General features: G+C 40.1%; 1 protein-coding gene across 1 annotated transcript in view; it reads right to left on the bottom strand.

Moving 5' to 3' along the window:
• The window catches only part of GNAI1 (G protein subunit alpha i1), a 50,055-nt gene extending 32,126 nt beyond the window's left edge, over positions 1–17,929 (bottom strand). Inside the window, exons 1-2 of the mRNA XM_061582151.1 lie at positions 17,085–17,929; positions 38–80 (exon numbers count right to left, since the gene is read on the bottom strand). Of these exons, the coding sequence (XP_061438135.1) occupies positions 38–80; positions 17,085–17,202 (161 nt within the window). The 5' untranslated portion in view covers positions 17,203–17,929. The remainder of the gene's footprint in view (positions 1–37; positions 81–17,084) is intronic.
• Between the last annotated feature and the right edge of the window lie 856 nt (positions 17,930–18,785).

The following is an 18,785-nucleotide window of genomic DNA, read 5'->3' as shown; positions in this document are numbered from 1 at the left end:
TCTATTCACTTTATTATCACTCCTAAAACATACTTACTTCATTTGTTTGACAATTGTGCTTTTTCCTGATTCACCAGCTCCTATGAAAAACAACACCCAAAACACTGTTAACCAAAACCCTGCTGCTCATTCCATACATCAGCACTTTTCAAACTTAATTTCCACTGAGGTTTAGTGGTTGTGCAAACAAAGTATCAGGAACAGTAGTCCAAAATCCTTTTTAAAACCCCAAATAGTTTGTCAATCACTAACTGATCTTCACTTGCAAAGCTCAGCTACAGAAAACTATGGGGCATACTCTAAAATCCATGATATTGTTTCAGTTGATGCATGAGAGCTAAACAGGTCTTGCCAGCACACCATACAAACTTAGAATACAATGTGATGCTCATATTCTATTCAGTGTGAAAACGGAACACTAAGAGTAGGAAGTTTGAATTCTCTTCTGTTATACTGTACAAAATGTATACATCATTTTTATAGGTAGAACATATTCAAACCCCCTTTTTTGTACATTTGGTAGTTCCGATTATTTATCTTTATGATTTTCTCATCCGGAGAAACGAGGGATCCGTACAAGACGTAACAATGTATTCTCAACTGCTTGAACAGGAACACTCTTGTGAGGATGTCATCCAATCATGGCCTCTTCCAGAAAGCTGTAAGAGGGCCAAGTGACTCTCTTGGCAATTCCCAGTTTTCACTTTGCCTTTTCCAACCGATGCTTAATACTGCATAATTCCTTGAAGCCACTGAAATGTTTATAATGCTGTTGGGAGGGGCTACCCTCTTTCAGGCATTTAAAAGTGTTTTGCATTTTTACATATCTCAGGGATCACCTGAGCCTGCTGATACCTCCCTCTTGTTTGTCTTGTTTATTTTGATACTAAGACTCAACACTCAAAATGCCTGAGTTTACAATTAGAGGAAATAAAGTTTACAGCTCTGTCATTAAGGCAATGACGTTAAACCCTCACATGCAAAAACCAAGTTACTATTCAAATATTGAACCTATGAACAATCTCTCCCCACACACCCTGTCCCTCATTATTGTAATTACCAATTGTTTCTTTTCACATTTACACCATAATCTGATTAGTTATATTATCTTTGGGGAAATATTTTGTATCAATATTCTAACCTGGCTGCTAGTCAGGAATATAACCTCTCTGATTTCAGAATCAGGATACTTCCAAATACCAAGGACTGAACACAAAACAGAAGGTGGATATCATAATCATATCTCTGCCAATTGTTGCCGGAGAGGTACCTGGTTGATTGCTGCAACAGAAGTATTGAGGTAGGTAAACTACTGGAAACATGGCAATCCTCAGATTACAACATATAATTCTAGGAAGCTGCCTTATCCTGAGTGAAGACCATTGTACCTCGCTCAGTAGCATCTACACCAACTAATAGCAGCTCTCCATCATTTATAACAGGAGTCTTTTCTGTCCTGCCCAGAAATGGCAGAAATTGAACCTGGAACCTTTTGCATGCAAAGCTTATGCTCTACACTGTCTGCTTAGACATCAGAAATAGCAGTATTTCAAAACTCTTTACATACGGACAAAGCCACATTCCTATTCCAAAATATGCAGAAGGTAGTGGAGAGAAGTATTTCAGTACTTTAAGGTTTTTCAGTAAACCAACTAAATAAATGATTTGTAAAATTAAAGGATTTAACAAAAGACATAAAGAATTACTTTTATAACCCGCTCTGGGATGTTCTGTTAAGGGGCAATAAGAATAAATATATATACATATGGATTCCAGTAATACTCTCTTCTAACAACCATATTTTACTGATAAAATTATATGTAATAGAAGCAAAACAGAAAAGAAAAACGAGTAAGTAATTCTAACTGTGAGTCCTAGGACAAAAAGCTGGATAAAGAAATAAAGAAACAAATTATGTTTACCTAAGAAAGCTGGATATTATACTTTTCTATCTGTTTCAAAAAATTCAGTATGTATTCAAAGGAAAACTGTACTTCATTCAACTTCCATCAAAAACTGGATTAATCTCTGTAAGGGTTAATTTAGCCTGGTCACTTGTCCAGCTGTTTGCCAAATACAGAAAGGAGATGAATAACATACTCACTGGCTAAAACTGAGTTCCAGAAACTATTTTCACTTATCACAGTCCTAATCTTCACACAGTTGGCTGAATTCATGAAACGGTCCCTACAGACCCTACATAAGAGACTGGGGACAGCTTAACTGCACCAAAAAACAACATTTGGGGATCAGTACCCATGGTTTAATTCCCCATTTCATACTTTTAGGGCAGGGATAGGGAACCTGTTATTGGGCTACAACTTGTATCAGCCCCAGCCAGCAAGGCCTATGGTCAGGAGCAATGGGAGTCACAGTCCAACAGTATGTGGAGGGTCATAGGTTCCTCACCACTAGTTAGGAATGGGACAGGACTTCGATTCAGTCTGCATTTAAAGCTGAATTGATCAAATTTCCACTTTCCAAAACAGTAAGAGAAGCAAAACACAGCCATCCTTCAAAATTCGCACTTATTTGAATTTTACAATGCAATTCTTCAATCAAAAAATGTTGACAAAAACACACATATTAGGGGGAATATGCACAACAATGAGTATATTAGTAAAAATATACAAAATACATTATATTAGGAGAAAATGCTTGCAAAAATGTGTGCATTAGTTAACACTGCATACAAAATGTGTCTATTAGGAGAAATTCACACTAAAATGCTGAAGAATTTTCATAGGATTTTTAAAAAAATATTGTGCAAATTGATGCAGAAATTGGAGAACTGAATTTATGATTTGAAAAAATGAGAAACAGAAAGCAGCCAGATTGACAGACCCTTACATCCCTACTGCTAGTTTAGAGAATGCCGGGGGAGGGGGGGATAAGTGAAAGGGGCTTCAAACTTCTATACATTTCTGAAAAAGGCTGTCCGTCAGATTAGTAATGCCAGAGGAACTAGCCACATTAGCATGCAATCCTTAGTAATGCCATTAAGTACTGTAGCAGCATATAATTGTTTTGTTAAGAATTTGTGGGATTTGTAGATGAGTTGTAATGAAAAGTAGCTGTTTATTTTGTTGCAATGTATTCCCCATTTTAATCCAAAGAATTATGCTAAACTACATCATTGGTGCAGATCAGAGCTTGGAAAAGTTACTTTTTTGAACTACAACCCCCACCAGCCCAATCCAGTGACTATGCTGGCTGGGGCTGATGGGAGTTGTAGTTCAAAAAAGTAACTTTTCCAAGCTCTGGTGCAGATGATCCTCCAAAACAGGAACAAGGAACCTCTGGGCCACAGGTCCAATTAGGCCTGGCAGGGGGCCTAATTTGGTCTGCTAAACCACTTTCCCAAGCCATGCCTACCTGCCCTACAACTGAGGTCATGTGAAACCAGGTGTGGGGAAGGTAAAAACACGTCTGCAAGGGAACAATAAGGAGCCTTAATGTGCACTCTCAATTGTTCCTTAGAAGGCAAGGCTTGTATTCAATGGCTTTTAAATATGGCCCCAAATGCAAGTCCCACCTGGATTGGTTCTCCATGGAGCTTTCAATTGGAGTTGCTGAGTGCCGCTAATCTCTGCTGAAAGCAGGGTTATCAGCCATCAGCTACTGATGGTACCTGCAAACACTGCTTTTTGCAGGCATTTTCCTTTGTAGGCCAGCTTGGGTTCATGCTGAAAGAATTGGGAACACACGGAGTGCACTCCTGATTTTTTTCTTTGAAGTTGGACCACCTAACGTCATGATGTCAGCCGACTGACAGGTGGGAAGCCCCACTCACCTGTTAAAGTAGCCTGCAGAAGGCAGGGAAGCTCTGGATCTAGCCCACTGGCCAGATCCAATTCCCCACTCCTGCTCTAAAGCATTGTTTGGAGAACTGGAAACAAACTTTGGACTCACTCAATTCAAGCTGTAGTTTCCAATACTGGTTTGTCCAAACCATCATATGTGCAATTCAAATATCGTAACTGTAGCTTGCTCAAACTAGAAGCTGAGGGAGGAAGAGGCACAAGTCTAAGGCTTGCTTCAAAAGCTCTAAACCAGAGGTGGGTAAAATGTAGATCAGGATGTAGTGATAGATTTCTGAGTGGTTTGCAGCTGATTTAATAGTAGTAACAAAAGGCTTTGTTTTTCTCCCTCCAAAATTACGCTGCTCCGGGGAGAAAACCAGGAGTTGATTGTGTAAAACAGCACCTTATTTCTGGGACAGAAAACAAATCCATTGGCTGAGCATATGCGGATATGTGCCCTGTTCCTCAATTTTAAGTATATTTCTGCCAGCTTTTTACCATAACCTATTTCACCACTTAACAAGAGAAAGAATGTTATATTCCAATTCACTGTGATCATCACCACTTTGGATTTTTCCATTCTAGCTTACCAAGGTGGTTTTCTTTCTAGTAAATAAACAATAAACGTAATTGATTTCTGTATGAAGTGTGCATGTGTGTGTGCGCACGTACATGTGTGTACAGCCCCCCAACAAATTTCTATAAATCTAAAAAGGCAAGAAGTTGTTAAGAACATCTTCACAGACTATTGTGCAAGAATCCTAAATCTTTGAAGGGCAGACTAAAAATCCCTAAATAAAGCCAATAAAATGCCCTTTATCTGACCTAATACACACATTCTTAGACAAAAAAATACCAAACGCCAATCAACTACAGTAGTTTTTTTCCAACAGTGGATAGCTAGACGTCTCTGGATGGTCATAAATAGGGCAATAAAGTGAAGGCCATCCCTTATTTGTTCCAAGTATACAATACTCAAGAGGCTGTGGTAGAGAAATTCATTTTTGATAGACTGATACTTTATTGTATGTAGTCTTCTTCCAGAGGAAAGAGCTTGGAACTGGGACTGTAACTATCAGTAACCAGAAGACTCTGCAGATCAATGGAAGGGATGGTTTTGCGAACGAGAATATTTACCATCTGCCATCAATCCCAAGCACATCTGCAGCTCCTTCTGTTCCTTTCTCTTTGGAGGGATGAGCCCAGAACTGTCACTGTGTACCCAAATGCCAGGACCCAGAAGAGACTGTCCCCACCTTCACACAAATGAATAACAACATATCCCTTCCCTAGTTATATTGTAGCTCTGTACGGATTCTAATCGTAAGCTGCTTTGGGAGCCAATCTTTGTTGAAATGTATTTAAACAGACCTTAATTAGCCATCTATTAAACTGGCCCTGATGCCCTGAAAGGTTGATGTAATCACATCCCAGCAAACAGCCCAAGGCTCCTCTGAGATGTTGTCTCACAAGTCCTGTAAACTGCCTTCCCATGTACCATACAATCTAAGCGCTCAGTAAATGGCAATGATTAAGCACCATCCCCTCGGCCTGCCAAATAAATGTGCAGCAACATTCCTTATCACATCTCTCGTCAGTAATTAAGATGCACATTGGAAGATCCATTTTTCCATTGATTTGTCAAAATGTGCAAGTGACTGTAAGCCGCAGTACCATACCTGACTGGCCAAGCATGTGCGGGTGCGCTTAGCATGTTATTTTTTTTAAAGACAGGCTTTTCCCTAGGGATGTGCATTAGTTATCGCACAGTGGAAAAAGCTGTTCATCTTGTGATACCAGTATACAAATATCTGATTCTTAGCTTAGTAATTTATTAAGCCTTAGGGCCATCTTAGGAACTATCTGAAATACAACAGACGGTAGTATTTTTACCTTTTACTTTCCAAACTGCTTTCTATAAATAATAATAATGTCTTGTTTTAATTACTCTAGTCCTTCTTTTTTTAAACTACTCTGCAGCTCAACAATAACTTCACATGCCTAGTTGCTTTGCACATAACAGATCTCGACTGCAGCAGGTAGGGGGAGATTGTAAACACCAGTGTTTGAAGAGAGGAGGTGTGGGGGAGGAACAGACATGATGTCACAGACATGGCTCTTGAGCTATCGTTCCAAGGGCACAAAACAATCTACAAAGGACTGGGGGCAGGAAATGACCTATGACTGAAGAACAGTTTAGAGGAATATTTTTTCATCAGAAATTATGAGACCTTGTGTACAATGTGTGACTAAATACTCTCAGATAAGTAGTTTATGACAAATACATACTGCTTCTGAACACTGAGGTCCCTCTGCCTACATATAGAACATTTATAAAACTATGTAACTAGATTATTTTGTGGAATATTTGTATTTTGAATGACCAGAAAACATATATTTTATTTTTGTCTTCCACAACACTAGCATGTTATGAGCACACCTGTAACATTAATTACTGATAGTGTAACCCCAAAGTGTATGACTGACTCATACTAGGCAAAAGTCTTTCCAAAAATTATTTTTAAAAATTACATGCTGTAACATATTGATTTAACATCTTAAAACCTGCAATATTTGAATTTTTCTTTTAGACAAAAAATGAGCTAAAGCTGGACACAACAGCTATTCAACCATTACAACAGTAATTCAACCACTGTACTCAAGACAAAAAGGGGATCAATCATATCATCTTTCAAACATACTAGGTCAGATGCCACAGTGTCCTTTTTTCATGTTCCTAGATTAACACAGCTTCACTGTGAATGTGCTGGTGCTCCCTGCTTCACTCATCACCTGGTGTGACTAGTAAAAACAAACCAGGAAGCTACATCTAAGCTTGGCCTCCTGTGATGCCCAAAGCTGGAATCCTTGTTTGCTGCCCTTTAACAAGTCAGGTTTGCTAGCCAGCCTTAAAATATGGCTTGTTGTTTGCTTACAAATCATGTCTTTATGAACACTGAGATCAAAAATAAAATAGTCCTTTTTAAGATGTACCATTAGTATCAAAATTAATAGGAGACAATGATAAATTAATGTATTAACACATAATAAAAAAGCAAACTGATACAGATAGCTGCACTGCATCTCTAAAGCCAGCCAGCCTCATACCAAAGTATCAAGATTTGTTTTCAAAGCATAAAAGAGAAGAAAAGATTTTAAATGTAATATGGCTTCCTTTCATTGTTTTTCAAGCTCATACAGTCTTCTTAATTTCATATGGAAATATTTTTTTCTTAGTCTTTTTAGAATCTTCCACTTGTTTTTAATCTGGCAGCTTTTTTACTCCTTGGTTTATCTTCAATCTATTACTAAATTACAATATAGACTATCCTATTTCAATTTCGAAATTCTTTGCCCCACGTTCCACCACTAACACAAAATAACCACCTCTTTCACAACCTTATCCTAGAATTCTCAAAGATCACGCTAGTCTTCTCCACCACACTTCTAGGACCTTTGGCAATTTAGTTATCCATAAATTTCCACAGAATGTCATTTTCATTATATGAACTTTGTTACCAGGTTTCAGAAGGGATCCTTCTGTAGTAATATCCAATGCCTTGGCTTTGAACATAGTAATAGAGTGTACTCTTGACCAGGGCTGTGGAGTCGGAGTCAAGGAGTCGGAAGCAATTCTGGGTGGAGTCGGAGTTGGTAGAAATGTACCGACTCCGGCTTCAAAATAAAAACTTTCGTAGGAATTTAGGAAAGTTTTCTTGTTCAGAAATTTTAATTGAATAAATATATTTTATGTTCTATCCATCTAGCCTGATGATTCACATGGCGGTGATGAAATGCCTTGTGCTAACATTTTACTACAGTAAATTTTACTATAGTAAATTTGTTATTACTAGTTAATATACATTTGCCGGAGTCGAAGTTGGACAGTAGAAAAATAGAGGAGTCGGAGTCAAAGGTTTGGCGTACTGACTTCACAGCCCTGCTCTTGACCCTTAATTAAATCAAGATACACATAGATTTAATAAAGACAGGTGTTAATTGACTGAACAAATACATTTTCAAATTTGAATGATTTAATTGTACTTGTGTTTCTGTTCACTACAATTTGAACCACTCATTTTGTTACCTGGAAACCAGCTTACATTTCCATTTAACACATTTGTCTTTTAAGAAGACTGCAAACAAACATATGGACCTATTTAATGGGAAATGAGGGTTGTGGGGTGGAGGTGGAATCACTGAAGACAACATTAATACTGCAGCTCAGAAATCTTGTCTTATGAAATATTAGCTCTTTTTAATTGTGCCTAGAATAATTAAAACAGGATTCTGTGACAACATATGTTTGGATGTTTCAGATTAAAACAGAAACTTACACTCGAGACCTTCAGAACTGGGAAAGAGTGGTATTGGTACAGGAAGGGGACTCCTATGTACTATATAAACGCTATAGTTTTAACATTTTTTTTTTGAAAAACTGAAAAGTATATACCACTTGTCCCACAGACTTAAAGGGAAATGCTAGCACTAGAGTTTCTTAAAGACTTTTAAGTCTGGAGTCCTCAATATGACACCTGTGGGCAACACAATGCCCTCAGACATTCCTCTTGGCACCCACCAAAGCTCCTCCCAATTTTTAAATAGATTTTTTTTAGGGTTGGGGGTTGATGTTTCCTTTTTTGTCTGTGTATACTTTAGGGAACATGGTGGTGGTTTGCCTGTTTTTTGGGGGGGCAGCAACAGCAAGTTGTTTTTTTGGGGATTCTGAACATCACCAGATTGTCTGTGAAATGGGCAATTTGTGGTGCCCACATGTGCCCTGGGCCCCAAAAGAAAGGAGACTCAAATTTTAAGTTACTATAGCACCTTGAGATAAATCCATGGAAATGTAGCACCTGCAGCACTGTTACCATTTTGACAAGTGGTCACCTGTCAGTCATATGACATCAAGTAATTCAACTTCAAAGGAAGAATCAATTTTTCCTTTCCAGCTGTAAAACGCAACAAAAAAGGTGCCAAATTCAAAAAGAGCTGAATTGTTTCAGCAGCTGGAAAGGAAGAATTGAATGCACCAATTCCTCCTTTTCAGTTTGGCCCCCCAGTTTGACCTGTCCTATGACACAAATCATGATGGACAGGTGGATTTGGGCTGGACCAAAGCATGCCATGAGGCAAATGGGGAGGCCTGGTGGGCATAATTAGATGTTATTTAAGTCATATGAAGTGTATTCAGTAGTCTCAAGAATAGTGGGTTGTGTAGTTATTGTCTAGCACTGTAGTGAAATAAAAATATGAATTCTTCAGATATGTATATATATAATTGCAATTACTTTAGATCAGGCTGAATCCTATGGGAGTTGTAGTCCAAAACGTTTGGAGGACATTGGGTTAAAAAAGTCTGTTTTAGACTACAATCCCAGAGTTCAGTACACTTAACTCAGATTTGGATTAATTTACAATGTGACACAAAATATATTTTAAAAGAACTATATGTGTAATAACTTCTTAATTTCATTAAGATTCTACACACAAAGTTCTTACAAATATTTATTTATTAAATTTATATCCCACCCTTCTTCCCTTTAATGTCTTATGAATTCTATTATCAGTAAAAACTAAAATCTTACACATTTCATAGACCATTCTAAATGGATCTCCCACCAATACGTCTGCTGCAGTAGAAATATATAAGAAAATGTTTATACACTGCCCCATCCCCAATCTACTACTAGATTAACACAAAGTATTTTGCTAAAATTATATAAAACTCCACTTTAAAAACAATGAAAATCAGCCTCTCAATCAGCACAAAAAGGTAGGATTTACAGCAGGAATGGGAATATTTTTCAGCCCTACGGACACTTTTCCTCAAGGATAACCTTCCAGGGATCAAATGCCAGTGGTGGGTGGGGACAAAGACAAAAGGGGGTGGAGTAATATACGTGACTCTTACTCACTCTCTCCACACACACACAGGTCTCCATCTTCCACCCTGGCAAGTAAGAGGCATCATCACGGTTTAAGGACACATTCCAGCCAGGCCAAAGAACTCCAGGATGGTAAGAGACATGGCCTGGTGATAGAGGCCTGGGAGGACACATTTGGGCCCTGGACCTGAAGTTCCCTACTACTGATTTACAGTGATTCTGAAAGATGATTAAGCATGAGATTTGGCAAACTTCCAATGAGACGGGATTTCCATACAATGTATTTGTTTGTAACAGTGATTTATTACAGAGATTTATAAACTGTAGTCCACCACATGCTTTCAGGTATCCTTCCCAAAAAACAAAACAATAAAAATAATAGAAGACAATGGTAAACTCCTTTCCAGCACAGACGGGAATTTCCACTAAATAGCAGTAACTTAGGCTGAAATCATAGCCAACTTACCTGGGAGTAAGTGCCACTGAATTCAAAGGAACTCACTTTGGAGTAGACGTGGTTAGGATTGCAATCTTAGTGACCCATAGGATATGCCTATACTAAGCAATACTTAGTGACTCATAGGATATACATACCTAGCAATTCAACTTCCCACCCCCATGCAGTTCAGCTACATTAATTTTTCTGCACAGGAGTTTAAAAGGAATTGAATTTCAGCTTGGTAGCCTTTCAATCAACATCTCACATGGCAACAATAATGAAAATTCACTAATAGGCAAAAAACCATGCAGTTTAAGAATGTACCTATAGCCCACAGATATTTCTATCAAACTTTAAAATGCAGCAAAATTGGGCAACTATAGTGAATACACCAGGGAAGCAAGAGACCTGACCTCCTCTCTGAGATATTGAACTGCCCAACAAATTTGTAAAATTGCAAACACAATTTGGGCTGGTCTTTCACAGCCCAATCCAATTCCTGTGTAGCTTGGAAGGATTTGCTAACATGTACCTCTGAATATATGGTGAGTGGTGGCAACACCTGTAATCAGGACTGCATATCCAAAGACGGAGAATTACATTTTTGTATGTTTGCTAGTGTTCTTGCCTATTAGTGAATTTCTCTGCTTTTTAATCTGGGAGGTAAGAAATGGGATCCTGTGCAAGTTTGCTAGGAATGGATTGATTATTTGCATGCTTATTGAGTTCAATGAGATTGACTCCCCTGCAATCATGCTTAGGATAGGTGAAAATACTGCAGGGGAGGAGGAGGGAGAGAGAGAGAGAGGAGGGCAAGTTTGATCATTTATATGCTTATTGAGGTCAATAGGATTTACTCCCGTGCAATCATGGATAGGTGAAACCAACCATGAGAAGGGGGAGGTGGCAGGGCTGGAGTGAAGAGTGGGAGGAGGAGGGGAGAAAGGAGGGAGGTGGGAGAAGGGGGAGAAGGAGAGGATAGGAGGAAGGAGGGCAGGCTTGATCATTTGCATGCTTGTTGAATTCAATGGGATTTATGCCTGTGCAATCATCCTTAGGATAAGTGAAGTTGAGCTGGGCAGGGGCAAAGAGGGGAGAAGGAGGGGAGGAAGAAAGGAAGGGGGAGGAGTAGGGGAGAGGGAGGGGATTGGGTATGTGGGCACTGGGCAGAGGGGAAGCCCCTCTCCTTTCCAAAAGGAAAACATTGTTACAGGGTATCATTATTGTTCAGGGTCCGTCCCCTCCCCTTTATTTTACAGCAGACACATTAGCCTCCCACCCAAATTTAAACCAAACCTATCCCTGGCCACATCCACACCAGACATTTGCCAGACAGTTAGAGGAGATGCCCTATTCCCTTCACAGAGGTACAACCACCAGAATACTCTGGGAAAAGGGGCTGACTGTTAAACCACTCCGGCTACTGGAGCTTTGTCAAGGTAATAGGAGTTTCCTAACGACTCTCAGCACCCTTCACAAACTACACTTCCCAGAATTCTTTGGGGGGAGCCATGACTGTTTAAAGTGGAATAAATGTCTGGTGTGGGTGAGGCCCCCTAAATAGCCAAGCCAAACAGCTGGTAAGCCTCACTTTTAGAACACTGCAGATGGTTCTTACTGAGCATGCCTTCGCTAACATAGACTCCAATGTTAATTTTCTTAAAATTAATTAAAAATCAGCAATGCTTTTAAAAAAAAACTTTTACACTGCAGAAGATGAAGGTCAGGGTATGGGGCAAGGTCAGTAATAGGATTACAGATACTTCATGAACATGGCTGATTTTTAATTAATTTCAACAAATTATGAGACCAGTGAGAGAAAAAAGTTCAACAGGGGTCTGGATTTTTTTTACTTGTGTTTCAGATGTTAAAATTTGGATTCTCTCTTCAGTGTTTTGTGTATCACCATGACAACTTAGAGGGTTGTTAAGCAAGTGTTTCTGAGTTCAGGACTATAAGTTTTTGTTTTGAAATTAGCTTATGGGAAGAAGCAAAATGGCATGGGCAGTATTTTCAATTTAACACAGCAGAATATGAAAAATCCATGCTGGCTATAGTATGTAGCCACTCTTGTGCTGAGTTTGGAAAAGTAACTTTTTTGAACTACAACTCCCATCAGCCCCAGCCAGCGTGGCCACTGGATTGGGCTGATGGGAGTTGTAGTTCAAAAAAAGTTAATTTTCCAAGCTCTGTTCTTGTGGCTGTATAATGACCCATAAAGAAAAACACAAATCAGAGCAGCAGTCCACATTATTATAAAGTTTAAGAATCATCACATCTAAAATCTCCCATATTCTTCACTGTAAAAGCTAGTGGATCCTAAGTTTTCCAGTACAAACACATAAACACTGAAGATGGGACATGGTAATAGTTGTGTAGCACATTATTATTTCTGGGGAACTTTTTAGAAATTGCCCAGCAATCTAACTCCTCTAGAAAACAATGGTTAACTACCATTATAAAATATCCAAACTGAAAACAGAATTACCAGAAAAGCTTCAACTATATATACAAAGCTTGTTTTAAGAAAACGTGTCAGTTCTTTCCAAGACACAGATCAGACCATTCAGTTAGAATCTCACTTCTACCTTTACACAGCCCTTGGCAAACTACTCCCCTGGATCCAACCAATGTGCAATGTGTGGATAAGTATGCGAACTATTTTGTGGAGGAACCCTATTTACACATTTGTTGAAAAAATAATGTAGTATATATGATAAAAATAACAATGTAGTATATACGGTTTTGAACACTTCAAAGCATTATATAAATGTTTATTATGAAAAAGGCATTTTCCACATTGTTGATAATCACTTACTTACCTAACCTAACAAAATTAAGTGTCAAATATTAAAGTACAGACAGAACCAGGGTTGATAAAAATAAATTATTTTTTAAATAAAATTAAAAAATCTTTTTTTTATTTAAATCGGATTCTTTTTCATTTAAATCGGATTCTTTTTCATTTAAATTGGATCTTTTTTATTTAAATCAAATTTCAAAAGTTTCTTAAAACAATTAAAAATAAGAGCATAGATCAAAGGTATCATCATGAGTACTAATTATACAACTTCTAATTATATTCTACGAATATGTTAACAGCAGTTTATGGAGATGGGAGATAGCCTGATCAGTTGAATTATGTAGGTGGTGTACATGAAGTACATGCTCTCTCTCTCTAGGCCTTGCCTCTCTCTTAAGTGCAAAGATACAGAAGGTCAATGAATGGGGAAATGCAGTAGATCTGAACAAGGTGGAGACCACTGAAGTGGTAATCCAGCGCTTAACAGCAGTAGCAGGAATAGAGAGATTTTTTTCTTCCTTTGGACCACGTCATTTTAAATTGAAAAATAAGGTGGGAACTGAAAAAGCAGGAAATCTTGTATTTTTTCCAGACAACGTACAAGGTAGACAAAGGTAAAGGAAAAGACTGAGTTAACTGTACCACCCAATATCTCATGCTGACTTGGTTGAAATTGCCTAACTTTAATTTTCTAAAGAACTTTACATTTATCAAGTTCAAGTTTCAAGTTTATTGTAGGACCATAGGCCAACACAAGATACAATACCAAACGTATAGTATATATTAGTAGTTAAAACAATGTTAAAATTATGTAGAATTTAAAAGCGTTAAATTGTGCCAAAATCTAGAAAGCTCTCGCATGATGACAATCCAATAAGAATTCAATAAAGGCAGCTATCTTGTTTGTAATTCTGAGGCAAATCTGACTCTTAATTTTTGAACCACTAATGCAAAGAGAGAAACATTATGAGTAATCTCGGGGTTTGAATCGGAGAGTAGGAGGCATATTTTGTCTGCTTCCATACTCGTCCCGCCGATATCTAACCACTTCCGTAGCAATTTTGCTCTAGGAATCTGATATATTGGACAATTTAAAATTAAGTGCGGAAGGTCCTGTGCTCCATTAAAACCGCAAATACATTTTCTTTGATCCTTAGGGATGTTAAATATTCTTCCCTCTCTTTCTGAGTTGGGGAGAGTAAAAAAACAAATTGCCGTAAATGCATGTCTAAGGGGTACAGGTAGTGTCTGAAGAAGATAAGAGGAACAGGTGTGATCTTGCTTAAATTGCCAATACCAGGGAGCAGTTCGGCAATTTAAAAGGGACAAATGATCTAAATATTCGGAGTGTTGGAACATCTTTGCTCTTAGGCTTTTATGTGAATCTATTAAATTAAATTCTTGTATCGTTATATGATATCTGTGTAGTATGGCTTCAATTTTAACTCCCCAAATAGTTTGTGAATTTGGGTGATTTAAGCATAAATTTAGTAATTCCCTGTCTTTCTGTATCATGGAAGATCTTATAAATTTATCTAAAAACTGAAATAGTTAGCCATTAAAATATCCATGTGCGTGTTTTGTTAATTTTTTTTGTTGAAGAAGAAAACAAGAAGAATAAACAAACTTATTAGTCCAATTTAAAAGCCTGTTTGGTTGAGGTGATTCTACCACATCATGACAAAAATATGATTGAACGGTTGGAGCAGGTTCATTTTCTGAATGATTGCACAAGTTCGTTCTGCTTTAGTACTACAATGACCAAATAATCATCCCCTTTTGGTGAAAATTAATCTGAAAACAATTCAGAATAATTACTTACTGTATACCTACATTCTAATGAAACCTACATCCAGGGCTGACTCCAGGAATGCCGGGGCCCTTGGGCATCAGCTTGCCCTGGCGTGTGTGTGTGAGCGCACGCGTGCACGGCCCCTCCACCTACCTGTCTGTCTTTTACCATTGCCCTTAATGAAGATGGCAGCCATGGTTTCCCTAAGGGGATGACGCCTCTGCCGCCATCTTTGCTGATGGCACGCATGCGTGCTATGCACACGCATCTCTGCCATCAACTAAGATGGCAGCGGGGCTTCAGTACCTTAGGGAAACCGCGGTCACCATCTTCGTTAAGGGCAATGGTAAAAGACAGCAGACAGGTAGGTGGGGGGCAGCAGATCATGGAAGGGGAGTGGAGGGGCAGCTGAGGGGCCCCCTGTAGCTCCAGGGGCCCTTCGGGCGAGTGCCCCACCTGGCCACCCTTTAGAACCCGGCCTGCCTACATCTTTGAAAATGTATTAAGATTATATTAAACAATAATATGCTTCTACTAAAAAAAAGATTAAATAGAATCTTCCTCACTAGTGATTTAAACTGTGATTTAAATAATTAAAATTGAATCCAGTAGGAATTACTTCCAGGCAAGACTATAATCCTATGCACTCATACACAGGAGCGACACTGATTAAGAGAAATGATGCTTCCTTCTCAGTAAACATGGAAGATCATGCTACATACACTTACCTACAGGGAGAGGCTATAGCTCAGTAGTAGAGCACATGCTTTGCACGCAAAGTATGCTAGGATCAATCCCTGGAACAACATTTTGAGGTAGGACAGAACAAAAATTCTGTCTGAAACCCTGGAGAGTGGATACCATCTGCTGAGCTAGATGGACCAATGGTCTGACTTAGTATAAGGCAGCTTCCAAGGTTCTTATGTACTTGGGTACAGGCCCCATTGAAGTCTCTGAGGCTTACTTCTAAATAAACAAATATTCAATCAGGCTGAAAAGGCCACATTAGACAATGGCAGTTTTTCCTGTATTATAGATTTCACTTCAGCACAGGATGAAATATTTGGCTGCAATATACAAGATGACCACATAGATATGTGATAGACTTATGCACTTTTTTCAGCAGTAAAACATTATCACTAAAGGAAATCTAACACGCAAGAAGGAACTCTGAAATGCAGCAATGGTTATCCATGGGGTGAAAAAAAAAATCCCTATGAAGAATAAGCACTAAGAGCCTTATTGTCTGGCATAAGCTTTCACATGCAACAGCCTAATACATCAATATACAAACTCTTCTTGAGCTTGAGGGGAGACCCAAGATTTTCTTTCCACACACTAGACAATGCAAAGTGTAATCAATGCCTAAGTTTTCCAGATGCACCTCACTTACATGGGTTTCCCTCCAGCACCACCTCCCCCAATCCAATGTGAATTTCGTACAATGGCTTGTTCTCTTTGGGGAGGGGGTGGTTTCTAAATTTTCATTTACCAAACCTGAGTCATTTGCTACCCTGCCATAACTCATCCAAGTATTCTACAAAACTTATTGCCCAGTCCTATACACATTCCTACCCTATTTCTCAACAGTAAGTCCCACTGGTCAGAGTTCAATGGATCTTTACATTCAGGTTAAGTATGCATAGAATTGCAGCCTTCATGCTGTTAGTACTGCACCTATGCAGCCCTGTAGTTATGCTTCTGCCGCTGGAAAAAGACCAGTGCACATGACTATTCAGACAAACAATAGGGGCCCAAATGACATACTGCAATAAGGAATATAATGCTGTACTTGAGAATACAGCCCTATTCAAAAGAAAATGCCTTTACACCTGACCACACATGATAGAACCACATAGTAACTGTGTGTTAAAGGCCCTTTAAACACTATCATGCCAATCATAATTAGGATGTTCAAAAGATAAACTATTTCTCCTGTTCCTTTCAGTATAAGCCTCTGACTGAAATAGAGAAACTTATTAACTTGTTAATGGATAGGACAGAAATAGAGGATGGAAGTTGAGTATAAGGGTGTGTTCTTGTGGATGTACAGCTCAGATTCTCTCAGCCTGCAATCTTGTAAGCACTTACCTGTGAGTAAGTCTCACCAAACCCAGTAAGACTGACTTCTGTGTAGACATAGGATTGCGCTGTTACTTCTGCTGGGGAGGTAGGCACATAGCTCACTAGCAACGCTCTTTTGATGACCAGGTCATACACAGGAAGGTAAAATAGCTTATAATTTTCTTGCCACCGGATACTGCAATGGAAAACAAAGCTGGCGCGCGGGGGGGGGGGGTAGATAGAAGCAGAGAACGAGAAAATCTACAGGCATCCACACTAGCCAGTATCTCCTTACCCAAGAGCAGCAGCTTTACTTCTCTGGCCGCTTTCTCGCCATCCTCCCTCAGGTTTCTGTCGATCATCTTACTCCGTTCCACCGCCGCCTTGTCCTCTGCGCTCAGGGTGCAGCCCATCTTGAAGGGTTTGAGGTGCAGGACACGGGAGTAACAACTCTGAGAGGGCAATTTTCCTTTGTTTCCCCAAAATACTTCAATACAAAAAAAGGGGGGGGGAGAAGAAAGCGATAGCGTTGGGGACAAGAACAAGCCCCTCTGCTAAAAAAAAAGAAGAAAAACCAAGTGTTTAACGATCAGTAGTCCAAGGGTCGAATGAGCCGCAGGGCAGAGATGCAATAAGAGGCTGGAATAGAAAGCCGCTACACTCCAACCCCCACCCCGTGCCCTTCCCTTCTTTTTTGTCCCCCTCTTCAGCTTCCCGTTGAATGGGCCTGTGTCTCAGTTTCCCCCAAGGCGGGACGATGCTGATACTGTGTATACCGCCCGAGACGGTTCCCCAGGCGCCGCCTCTGTCCCTCGCACACAGCAACGGCAACAGCAACAGCAGGCCCTCGCTCGGTCGCGTGCGCGCGCGTTCCAAACCGCCGCCTCCTTCAACAGACGAACTGTTGAGCCTCGCTTGACGGCGCGCGCACCCGCGCGCCTCCCACCCTGGCCAAGGCTCCCGAGTCTCCGAAAGGGAGGGCGAGCAGCAGGAGCGCATGTGCAACGAGGACGACGCGGGCGGGGAAATAATTAACATTTGGGGCGATAGTAAAAAGGAAGGAGGAACGCAGACAACAACGCTAAAGAGCGGCGTCTCTTTCGTCCGTGCCTTCACTCCAGCCCGCGTGACATCAGCCCGCGCATTATTTAAACCCATAAATAAATAAGCAGGAGAGGAACGTGGAACGGAGGGAAGAGTTAGAACGTACACGGTTCTGTGGTGGTGGGCGGTACCGGAGGGGTGACGGACAAAAGCGAGCCGGGGAATTTTAGTGGTGAACGACGCCTACAGGTAGGGCATGTCTTCAGGGAACAGGGCAGTTAGTCAACCACACCCGCGTCGCTGCTGAGCTTGAGAAAATAGAGGTCTCCAAGCCTTTCCTGAAGAGTCATATACTTCTCAGCTTACCCGGTTCTTCGAACCTGTTTTTATCAGTAATTCTGTGATTTGAGTCAGCAGCCAGGACAGGAGGAAACCCTCATCCCTTTAAAGTTTGCGTAATCGTCCCTGCCACTAGGGTTGGTTTAGTCATTGGCGATCACTCCAGGCTGAGTAAGATTGTCTTCCAAGATAAGGTCTTTAACAGTGGGTCCCTAAGTGACTGTGGAGGCCAATTCTGGATCCACACAGCCCCCCACAGTGAGGACATAGGTTTCCAGATGGAAGATGGTTGCATCACCCCAATCTCCGAGCGGTGAGATTTCCAGGGTTTGGTTTCCTTGGGAAGAAGGTCAGCAGAGACTGGTGACTTTTTATGAAATATGGTTTGTTTGTTTACACACATTGCAACCTGAGCTTAGGATGGAGGGGTTCGAGGCATCAGCAGTCCAATATCCAGCTTTTCCATCAGGGTTACAGGAGGCACCCCAAAGCCATGGTGCAGAGAGCCAGTCTCTCTGCCTGCCCCCAGTTTCTCAGACACACTAGAAACAAAAGCCGCTCCTCAGCCCCAGGAATCCATGCAAGGAATCCTTCGTGTGTGTGTACTGTACAC

This window comes from Rhineura floridana, chromosome 8 (genome assembly GCF_030035675.1).
Source record: "Rhineura floridana isolate rRhiFlo1 chromosome 8, rRhiFlo1.hap2, whole genome shotgun sequence".
In the NCBI taxonomy this organism is placed as follows: Eukaryota; Metazoa; Chordata; class Lepidosauria; order Squamata; family Rhineuridae; genus Rhineura; species Rhineura floridana.
This window is presented reverse-complemented; position numbering and strand designations above follow the sequence as displayed.